Raw genomic sequence first — 12,372 nt, forward strand, 5'->3', positions numbered from 1 at the left:
TAAACCTACAACATGAAAACGAAATATAATTAATACATGTGTATTTTTGGTGGTCGGTTCGATCCAAATCACTTTAAAAAATGCTCAAACCACTGACCTGACCAAAGCTAGTGGTTTGCAAATGTTCTGACTGAACCGGACTATTAGACTGCTCAAACCACTAAAAACGGTCCAGTTTAACTTGGTTTGACCGGCTTCATCCATCTAACAGATTTCTTTTCAACAGCCTAATTAACTTGTTTACTTGATATGTCACACTCTATCATTAACTACTATTCACCATGGTTTCCGTACATTTGCATTTATAGCTAGGACATTATTATCTTACATGAGTACCATAAACTAGCCATAATGACATTGAAGTTGTCTGACTCACCTATTTTTACATTTTCTCTCCTTAGTTATTCTATAAAAATAGGTACCGTTTATTAAACACTTATTAGATAAACGGTTGTCGAAAAGAGTCCTCATCCTCTTTATTTTATGGGGTAACATTCTAGGTCATCAAATGGATCGTTGGCAAACGACTCTTATCCAATAAGCAATAATGAGTTAATAATCTTTTTCCTCACTTTCATGGTAAGAACGTTGGTGTTGTTACACTTGTCATGCTCATCCGATAAGGTAAATGACTTGGTAAGTGGTTAATTATCAAGTAAGTGTTTGGTAGACGACTCCATAATAACTATGTACTTCCTATGATTTTACATTTTTTGACTTACCATGGACTATCTCTTTCATTTGACAAGATATTGATCTATACTAATCCCCATTTCTCATGGAGATGAAGGCTAACAGGGTAAAACTAGAAAAATGTCACAATAATTTAACAATAGAGTAATTGGATCTCGTCGTCATAACCTAAAAATCATAAAGTCTACGTACTAAGAGATCTGATAATAAATTATTATAGATACATTATCAGATAGACAACACAAAAAAAATTGTTTTCCTAGTTTAAAAATATATAACGACGATAAGTTTGCATATGGGTCATATAATGTATTCCTATTTCCATATGGTACCATGTTCTATGTTCGTTATATCTCGTGTGTTCAATTGTTCTCGTTAGTAATGCAACGTGTTCGGTTGTTCTCATCAATAATACGACACCTGGTTAGGTCAACATTTTCTTTTCATATGCCTCTAAATTTCTATAGAAAATAAGTTGATATAAAATAAAAAATAAAATAAACTATGTAGAAGTACATTGGTTTATATGTACATTGGATAACACAAAACCATATAATGCTTTAATTGATTACAAAACATCCCCTTTCCCAAGTTTAATTACTTGTACTTAAACACTTGGGTAGGAATTCATAAAACGTTTCACTTATTCATATAGAACTTGATAGCCCTCCAACCGGTTGTGACCTTGAAATAGGGCACAAGGAGTTGAATCGCGGTGTAGTATACGACCCTTCAAATAAGCTCTTGAAGACCAATCTATATGCTGCTTCTGTTAAGTGCAATCCATCCCAGTTAAAATATGTATCTGGTTGAGCACATGAATTTGAAGATGGGTCTGCACATGCTATCGATGGGTTGTAATTAAATGGCCCTCCACCTCCACAACATGCCTTTAGAGCTCCGTTAGTAAACCCTATAATATATAAAAGTCTTGTAAGCATTTGGCATGACCATGTAAGTAAGTATTACATCCCAGGTTTGCACCAATCATTCTCAAAGCTTATAACATTACAAGTTGTAATGTTATTGTTTCAAAAGAGATGGTTGCATATCTTAAAAGAGCAACTGTGTACCATATTTGTTTGGAGAGCGAAAAAATTGCATGGCAGCATTGTAGTAGTCGGCGTAAATGATATTAACTTCAGGATGAACTTCTCTTATTTGAGTTAGTTCTGTTTGGAGAAGTTCATTGTGGTACTCCGCAAACCTGTTCAACCGGATGATACATCCTGTTGAATTATCATATTGCACCTTGTCCGAGTCATAGAATATTGTCAAATACGCAGCAGAGCATCCAATTGGTAGGTTTCCTGGTACAACAAGTGTCTCAGCCCCTAGCTCAATAAGTTCCTGCATTTTCCAACATAACCCCAAGGTTAAACCATCATCAAACAAATTCGCATATTCACAATTGTACATCAATATGACAAGAATTAAATAAACGTACATACATACACACACACACACATATATATACACATATATGTATGTGTGTATGTCATGTATATTCTTACATTGATTACTGAGACGATTGCCTTGATAACCAATGGAACATATGTCTCAATCTCGTCGATAGATTTTCCCGCAACTAATGCATGATTGTAATCATTTCCTCCAATCTCTCCCATGAGAACCAAGGATCGCCCGATTAAACGTTTACAATCTACAATAAATCATTCTACATTTATCAAAACATAATCACACACGTTGATTTACTCATTTTCTAATGTGATTTATTTATTTTGAAATAAAAGCTCCAACTTAATTTGAGGCTTATTAATTGTTATATAATTGGTGCTATAATTAGACCACGAGATAGTAGTTTATATATGTATATGTAGGGGGCGATGGGATGGGCCATCTATTGACATAAGAGTCACCATCTTCGGACCGCACATGTTGACGAGTGAAGGTATGTGTGGCTTTCAAAAACCCAGTTAAAGATAGCACTCCCAGTTGGAGAAAGTGGTTGGGGAGTCATGTCACCACCAACAATTTATAAAATATTTACATAATATCAATTTTAAAAATTTAAAATTCATTAAAATGCTTGGACATTTTTGTAGTGTTTCCAAAATTAAGGGGAGTGCTAATGGCATCCTCTTTCATGTCAGAATCGGGTCATTCAAGCATTGAGAATGTAAAAAACATGTATTGATGTTGATGTATGTGAGGGAAAATTTCATAAATAGGGATGTATTAAGCAATGCATAATGGTGCATTTAGATACTTAACTATGATTTGGGAAATGGACTGACAAGGACAACTATGGAAAATTGGATATTATGGTTGGAATAAATGGAATTTGTTGTCTTATAATTTATTAAATTCTTTATTGTATTTCTTTTAATTAAAATAAGAGTAAGCAATGAACTTGGGATCCGTAACGTTTTTCGTCTCCTATAATTTTGAAATTACAAGATAGTTATCGTGATTCGTAAAAAATGTTCGAATTTGCTTTCTTTCTCTAATAGTTGTTAAAGAAATTTCTTTAAATGGGGTCATTTTCATCCTTTATCTATTTTTGTCTTCTATTCAAACAAAAACTATAAAAGTCGATTTTGATTGGGTAAAGGACAAAAAATCGAAAAAGGATGAAAAATCATCTCATTTAACGGAATTCTTTAACCGCTATTAAAAAAAGGGACAAAATCAGACATTTTTGCAAACCACGATAATACATTTATTTTAAAACTACAGGGATGAAAAGTGACATTTTCACAAACCACAAATGACTAAATTTGTAGTTTACTCTAAAGTTAAAGTTAAAATTAAAATTGGAAGTTAAGCAACTTCCAAGGTATCAATCACTCTCTTATTGTGAAGAAAATACCAAATAATAGGATAAGATAGGGATTCATCAATTGTTTTAATTTAATTAAATAATTATATACTACAAATGGAGAATTAGACTTTTGTATTTGATAAAATGCATTTTACAATTTTATATTTGCATATATATATATATATATATATATATATGTGTGTGTGTGTGTATGTGTGTGTTTTATTTTCAAATAAAAACATAAATATAGTATTTCTTCTGTTTCAAATTACGCATCATTATTTTAATTTATCTTAAAATAAGTGTCTTTTTTCAAAAGAATAAGATGAACTATATTTTACTATCAAAGATAAAAATGTTATTTAATTATTTAAAAAATATAAAATTATATAATATAGTTTTCATTACAAATATTTATTTTACAACAGCAGTAGCAGTTTTTACATCAAAAAATTAAAATTTTCGATATATTTTATAAGAAAAGAGACATATAAATTGGGATATTTTGGGGGGACGTGAAAATTGTACCACTATCTTTTCGATTATAATATTACAGGAAAAATAGCAATTTCTTTAAAAAATTAAATATATGTCAATTATTAAAGCTATAGGAAATATAAAGTACTAAAAGGGGTGTATATGATTTATTTATTTCTTTTTTATTGAAAATTACTTTATATATTCAAGCTAACTAATTTCAAGTTATATATATATATATATAGGGTATATTTCTTTTACAACCTTGTGCATTTGTACAACCTTTGTAACCCAATTAATTGAGATATTTATAGAAATGATTGAAGTTTATTTATTATGATTTGAATATTTATGGAATATGAATAGAGTTTATATATATATGATAGATCAGAAATACTTTTTTGGATCAACTAAAATATACTAATCGGAATTTAACCATGAATATTGATCACGATCATGACATACCATCTCTCATATTTTGGGGTGTTTATGATTGTTTATAAAAATAACTTGTTGACTTATTTCAGTATGACACTGGTAATAAGCATTTTTGAGTGTTTGGATAAACAATTTATACCGATATCAAACCAGTAATAAGGAGTTTTTAAAGAAGTTAAATCATTATGACTTATAATAAGTTGATAAAGACTTTTATAAAAAAATATAAATTATTTCAAATAAGCAATTTTAAACACCTATTTATATAAATAATTACTGAATTATCTTATTTTTAAAGATAACTTTTTTACATATGATTTTTAACACTAAAATATTTAAAGCTAGACTTCATGACAAGTGGTCTACGAGACTACGACTAAGCTTTTCACTTCTTGAAAGAGATTTATTTTACTCTTTTATTTTAATTTCATCTTTTGACCCAGGATATATTTTTATTAAATTAAATTTTGTATTTTCCTTTTAAATTAGACTATCTACATTTGTGGTCCCTAACTTTTCAATTTCAAATTACAAGGGTGGTGCCTGATTGGTTTGAGCTTGATTCCAAATATCAAAAGTACCAGGAGGTCCCAGGTTCAAATTCAAGAAGGAATAAAAATCCCCTTGTAGCAACGGAGGTTCAAATGCGATAACTCCGGGCTATTTGCAAAACAGATGGTCATCCTGAGATTAGTCGGCTAGCATAGTGGGTTGGATATCCAGATTAATAAAAAAAAACTTTTCAATTTCATAACATTCAAAGTTCTTAAAGTTAACACCATCAACGAGCAATTGTTAATATGGACAAATCAATCTTTGGACAAACTACAAGGATCAATAATGCAATTCACTCAAAAATTTATTTTGATTCACATGTTCTTTTGAAAAAAATCTTTATAAAAAGTATTTGAAGTACAATTAACGAAAAGAAAATATTTTGATTATGACATTAGTTTAATTGTTGTAGTTTATTCGAAATAATTTGATAATTCAATTTAATAATGTCTTATAATATTTAACTTTTAAAACATAATTATTTTTTTCGGGAACGTTGTTAACTTTAGAGAACTTGAGTATTATGAAATTGAGAAATCAGAGAACATTCGTGTAGATAGTTTGTTTTATGGAACAAATCCAAAATTTGAACATGAATACTAGTGTAATTCACTCTATAATTAATTAACATATATATGATTAATAGTAAATTACATTTTTCATCCGTATGGTTTGTTAAAAATTGTGATTTTAGTCCTTGTGGTTTAGATATTGCTATTCTTGTCCCTATAGTTTGTAAATCATTCTATTTTCATTTTCATTATTTATAATTTATTGTTGTTTCAGTCCTTGTGATTTGCAATTCTCCACTATTTTGGTCTCTTATACTTAAATATGTAACAGCTAGTTTAGGGACGAAAACTATAAACATGAAATCTGCAATTTATAAGTCACAGAGACAAATATCACAGTTTTTAACAAATCATAGAAATGAAAAAAATGTAATTTACTATAATAAAGACGAAAAAGACGGACGCTCTTCGTCCAAAAATAGAATATAATACATTGACATATCACGAAAATAAACTTAGTAATTAAAGATTAAGAAAAGAAACAATTATTAAATAAACATAATCTCGATTATGGAGAAAAAAAGAATTAATTACTTTATTTTTAAAATTGATAATTGTTCAACTTTTAATCAGCCAAAAAATATTTACAGTGATAAGTACTCTTAATTATATAAATTTAAATAGAAATTATTATTAACAAAAATAATATTTTTTTTTAGAAACAGCAATATTATTAAAAACCACCAAGGAAAAATAATATTATTATTAAATAAAAAAATTATTCGCCGTTATTTACGAAGTGACTTTTTCTTAATAATATTAATTTAATTAAGGTGCAGGTTGGTTTGACCAATTTACCTGAAACAGTGGAACAAAAAGACGGCAATGATTCTTTGAACCACCCCAACTGAACCCTTAAAGATGCATTCGTCATCGGATTATAAACCCCTCTTGCTTCATGAAACGACGAATCCAACGCCGTCGCACCCGCCACCGCATAATTCACTCCTTGTGCCAACTCCGTCGTCTTCCCGGCCTCAGACGCCGGTATCAACGGCAGTCCAAGACTCTCAGCTTCATAAACAAACAACAGAAACGAATTCAGTCACCGTAAAAAAAAACCTCACAAAAATTCCGATCAACAGTTCATCTGCATTACCAATAAAGTCGATAATAAGACGTCCATTAGAGCAACGACCAGTAGGTTTATGAAAAAACGTTTCTCCATAGGGTGGAAACAAGAAATGGGGTGCTTGGCCGTTGGATTTAGGGGAGAGTGCTTTCATGTTTCCGGTGTCGGCGAGTGAGTCGCCGAAGCTGATGATGGACGTATAGCATCCATTAACATAGAAGGTACATGAGGTGGTGAATATTAGAGTGGTTAACAAGAGGAAGATGGTGTTGGTTGATGAATCAGCCATGGGAGGATGGACTGATGAAACTGAAGAATGTGTCTTAAAGGTGTGTAGATGAAATTAAGGTTGGTTGGTGATCATCTATCCATCTTCCATCTATTTATAATGGAAAAAGAGAGCTGGTTTGCTTTAGATGTACACTTGGAATATGACAGGAGTCTTTGCAGTGACATTTGCCAAATTTACATTAATGCCCTTTATCCCTATTTGCGGATTTTTTGTTGGGCTAGCAGTGGTGGATGATGGTTGGTGACCTAGTCCGTTTGTCCTCAAAAATCATTTTCATGGGAGGTTATCTTGAGAATCGAACTTTTTATAAACTTGTGTGAACGGATTTTGAAATATTTTTAAATGATTTTTTAATTGAAAGTTGGGATTTATAATATTGTTTCGTGTTTATATGCTTATATATTGTAAAAAATACATATGAAGTTTTTTTTATATCCATGTTGTGGAATATAATGTATATGTAAAAGAATTTTATATTGTGAAACATGTATATGTGAAATTAATATATGCAAAACAATAAATTAACTTCTAATACTGAAAAAAAAAAAAAATGTTGTGAAACAATACAGGAGCTGTGAATTTTAACGATTTTAAAGTTTTACTGGTTTTATTAGAAAAGATTTAACGATGATATGAGTTACACTTGGTCTTTACATATTAATGCAATTTGAATAAATAAGAGTTATGGTTCCAATTGCAGTCTATCGATGAAAAAAATTGTATAACAGTTTAAAATCCAATATATTTAAAATTCAACATATTTAAACGACTCCACAAATGTGTTCGATTTACAGCAAGAGCAAAGAATCAAGAGATCGAGAGTGAGACCGAGAGTTCTAGAGCAATTGAATGTGAGATGAATGAGAGAACTTTTAATAACTAATGGTGAATATCAGTTTGAATCTCACCTTGGGGGATGGGAAGAAGACATAGAGGTATAAGAGGGTGAAGACATGAGTGAAATGTGTCAAAAATATCTTGGGAACATGAAAAGAAAAAGGTAATAATGTGCACTGGTAACTTGTACTATATGTTATTTTAATTGTAGATTAAGAGATTGAATGCATAAGGTAGTAGTACTTAATGCATTATAAGTTGTTTTATGACTTTTAAGACTTTGTGCATAAATGTATAATATTTTTTGCATTAAAATTGTTTTTAAAACTTTCGGTTAATTTGGTTTATAAGGTAGTATAGATATATATGGGCTCATTCAAGGGATAACTAATTAGTTTGTTATAACTATGAGATTCAATTTCAACCACAAATCAACAGATAAATTAGAAAATTAGTAATTATGGTAATTTGAGTTAAAATAATTATAGTGCATTTTAGGTAATTATAAAAACTCCTCTCTCCGACCTCGGATTTCTGGCTTCCGGTGAACATTATTCCGGCCGGTACCAAATAATCACAAAGATACACAATGTGATAACCATTGTGATACCAACCCATACCTTAAAAACAAATCAAATCCATGATCTAAATTTAAAAGATACATACAGACGATCTACGTTGTGATACCCAAAATACATACAAGATGCATTGTGCTACCCAATGTGGTACCACTGTGATACCACTAACACCAACTATATTACCACTGTGATACTAAACCTTAATACACAAAATCTTTGATTTCTAGCCAATGATTTTACCAAAAAGAAACATTGCAGACTTTCATGTAGAATCTACGATTTTTCAGATCTGTATTTTTTGAAAATTTTCTTTGATGCAGACCTTTAATATCTGGATGTTCTTAGATCTAATCTCAATGGAGATGGAGAGATGCAAACCTTTGATATTTGGATGTTTTCGGATCCGATTTCGATGGAGATGGAGATCTGGATTTGTTCAAGATCTCGATTGGATGTCGGCTCCTTCTTGGAGATGAAACAATTTTCAATATCAAGTCATTAAATTAAGCAAGAGAAAACAGATTTCCATCATCAAAATCAATGAAACATTTCTGCAAATCTAATCTAAAATTAAAATAAATGAATAATTCATATGAAAATGGAGACAATTAAATTAAGAAGTTATAAGACCTGAAGGAGGAACTGGACTCGGTGGACTAAATGCAAGTTGAGGAGTCGACGTAGCTGTAGCAGGAGAAGTGACTACAAACACTGGAAGAGGAGCAGCGGCGGCGGCGATGATAGATCAGTAAGTGATGCAGATGGTGGTGTTGGTGGTGTGTCGAAATTGAAGGTATAATGGGATGGATTAGATGCATTAGGAACGGTGACGGAGGGGAAAGGAAACTGTAATGGTGGCGGAGGAGAGTAATCAGGACCAACGCCGGAGATCGGAGTTGCGGACGGCGAGAGTGATTAGGAATGGTAACGGGCCGGGTTCGGGCCGGGTTCGGGCCGGGTATTGGTATCCCCGTCCCCGAAACCGATAGCTAAAACCGTCCCCGTAACCGTCCCGATCCCCGTCGGGGATCTTATCGGGGATCCCCATCGGGGATCTTATCGGGGATCCCCATCGGGTCCCCGCAGTTTCCCCGATCCCCGTTGGGGAACCCGTTAAGGGTGAAAATTCTCTTTTTCATCGTTGGTTATAACCGAACCCAAACCCCGAAACCGATATGAAATAAATTACAATATGTTAATTTTTACAATTAAAAGTAAATTACAATTTTTTTAAAGATCTAAGTTTAAATGTCTCAAACATAATTGAACCAATTACAAACAATGTATTAGATTACAATATAAAACTAAACAAAAATTCGAACATCATACAACTAAAATCACGGTTTTTGACAAATAAACTAGACTTTTCGTGAGCTTTATTTGGGTTGTTGAGGTAAAGTGGATAATTTTTTTTTAAATTTTAATGTTACTTTTTTTAAAGATATTATATTTTTATATATATATATATATATATATATAAATTAAAATAAATATATAAACATATACATATCGGGCCGGGCCGGGCCGGTGATCACCGTCCCCGTCCCCGTTAAAATCCCCGAATTCGTCCCCAATCCCCGTCCCGTCCCCGATAAAATGTCCCCGAACCCGGCCCGAAAGTTTCGGTTTTCGGTTTTCACCGTCGGTTTCGGTTTTTTTTGCCATCCCTAAGAGTGATAGGGAAGCAACAAGGGATCGAATCGGCCTAGGTTTTAGAACGAATTGTCAATTTTTTAAAATTACTAATACACCCTTTTTATTAATTAAAGTAATACAATTAATATAATAAAATTGTTGACTTATATTAAAACTCACAGTTACCACAAACTAATTAATTCTCATGTATATGTATGTATGTATGTATGTAGTAATATTGAATATTTTATAATATAATATAGATAGCTACTGATCGCAGCAATCATGACTAGGTATTTTTATTGATTTTTATAGTATTATTTAATGGATAGAGCATGGTTTAGCATTGAGATATTCCTATGGTAGGAGAAGTCCTTTGAAACTAGGTAGGGGGATTTGATAGGGTCAAAGTTGTCTGATTCTATTTTTGAATTCCCAACTATACCCTTCTGTTATCTCAAAAAACAAAAACGGCCAAAACTCACCAACTCCCATTTTTATCATCTTCTTTGAAAATTAAAATATATTCTAAATATATATATATATATATATATATCAAAATATGATATTCAAATTTTGCAAAGTTATAATGTGAGAGTTGTCAGCAACCTTGTAGGGTCGTTCAAAAGGCCATTATACGTGGTTTCTTTATTGACCTAACTTTTTTTTTAAATTCGATCATTTACTGTCTTTATTTTTTAAGTAAAAAAAAATGAAAGACAGAAAACGGATAACCATGACCATAATCAATCTTCAATACCACAACAAAGCAATATATATATGCCTAGTCTCTCGTCCAACCATCGCCTTCTTCAGTGGCCAAGTTGAATCGTTCAAAAGTTCTTTGGCCTATGATTAAATATTTTGGGCCAGCTTCTGCGAAAAATTCGGACTTTTTTTTTTTGATGTTGCTATCACCTAAAATCATAACCTTTGAGGCTTAATACCTAAATATATGACAATGGGATCATAAGCCAAGAAGGAAAGCTATCATCAAACTTAATTAACTGAATGTCATTGAACAAATGTCAAAAATTCTATTTGTATAGGACTTTTATGTCGATAACTGTATCGACAATCATTTTACTGATAAATATAGTTGCCGAAACTAGTTAATCAATGGTGTAGTTTGATAGCTATCAAAATATAAACTACTTGACAATTGTTATTACAACCCAAGCTTTGACCTACTTATGGTATGATCACAAATCAACCAACAATCAATTCGATATTGAAGTTTTAGTTCAAAAAATCAAACTAAAAATTGATTCCCACAATCATTATCAAAACATAACTCTAAGATTGGTTTAATGTGAAAATAAATTGATAACGCAAATGGTAATATCTACTAAGCGAAATCCAAACACCAATTAAATAAGCATATCAATCAGTAAAGAAAGTAAATTATCAGATTCAGAGAAAGAAACCCAAATTGTATCATCAAAAACCCAATATAATGGAACAACACAAACTATGATTACACCGAAAACTCGTCCACTATGGATTTGGTGCTTATAATAGTGAAGATTACATGTTCAATGGTGAGAAACGACTACAACTATTGTTGGTACATTTATTGGAAGAAAGATTTTAAAGTGAATAACATAACCACTAAAATATGCCTAATTCATAGATAAACCCGTTAGACAGGCCATATGATGTAGGGTCGCACCCCTAGGTCACTCGGTTCCTTAAGCTTGACTTATGCGACAAGCAATTAATGTCATCACATCAACAAACTGCCACCAGAGACCAATAAACCATTTGGTTACACCATTTTTGTCCAAATTGCGAAAAATGTAGCATTGCTCGTCCAATAAATTAGAAACCTAAGCCCACGACTTCAGATCACATATAGCTAGGTTGCTTGTTGGATTCAACAGATATTTAACAATGACCTTACCGGTGTATGTTAATTATAAATAACCTCGTTTGTTGAGTAAACGGAATAAACAAAAACCATAATGAAAATGAAACTTGTACGCAATAAAAGTCTATAACTCTCATGATCATAATTATTACAACAATATTTGTAAGAAAAAGATAAAAGATGAAACCTACAAGGAAAGAAAACCAGTTTTTTGAATTAAAATTGGGAGTAAATGCCAAGAACACAACTACTTTATTTAGCTTATTATGCTCAATAATGGGGTTGAGCATGCATAAAGTTATGGTCAACTATTCCAAAAGAACAAAAATGGTTGGAAATCATCACTATATAAATGATCTCGTTGCAATGGAGGAATAAGCCAATACCTTATTTATATATATATATATATATATATATATATATATATATATATATATATATAGAGGAGTGATCATATGAAAACCGCCCTCATTTGTGTAAACCGTGCAAACCACCTTCATCTGTCGATTTCATTGTTTAATCTTATGAATTTTTTTCATGAAATTGTTTAATCTTGTGAAATTGTTTC

The 12,372-nt window shown here is 31.5% G+C and overlaps 1 protein-coding gene across 1 annotated transcript; it reads right to left on the minus strand.

Annotated features, from left to right (window-relative positions):
* Positions 1-1,168: 1,168 nt before the first annotated feature.
* On the minus strand, positions 1,169-6,947 carry LOC112522666 (GDSL esterase/lipase At1g28580-like). The gene is made up of 5 exons (XM_025131943.1): positions 6,620-6,947; positions 6,319-6,534; positions 2,208-2,356; positions 1,767-2,043; positions 1,169-1,606 (listed from the first exon to the last, which is right to left on the minus strand). Exons 1-5 carry the CDS (start codon positions 6,879-6,881, stop codon positions 1,341-1,343), a joined length of 1,170 nt encoding a protein of 389 aa, XP_024987711.1. The 5' UTR covers positions 6,882-6,947; the 3' UTR covers positions 1,169-1,340.
* Between the last annotated feature and the right edge of the window lie 5,425 nt (positions 6,948-12,372).

This window comes from Cynara cardunculus (genome assembly GCF_001531365.2).
Source record: "Cynara cardunculus var. scolymus isolate 2C chromosome LG 12, CcrdV1, whole genome shotgun sequence".
Taxonomy (NCBI): Eukaryota; Viridiplantae; Streptophyta; class Magnoliopsida; order Asterales; family Asteraceae; genus Cynara; species Cynara cardunculus.

Excerpts from the sequence above, each read along its gene's own strand:
- LOC112522666 (XM_025131943.1), bottom strand. The coding sequence starts at position 6,881 with ATGGCTGATTCATCAACCAACACCATCTTCCTCTTGTTAACCACTCTA. Across the intron at positions 2,357-6,318 it reads TTTTTGTTCCACTGTTTCAG|ATTGTAAACGTTTAATCGGG; the intron begins GTAAATTGGTCA and ends GATTTATTGTAG. Across the intron at positions 2,044-2,207 it reads CAATCGTCTCAGTAATCAAT|GAACTTATTGAGCTAGGGGC; the intron begins GTAAGAATATAC and ends TGGAAAATGCAG.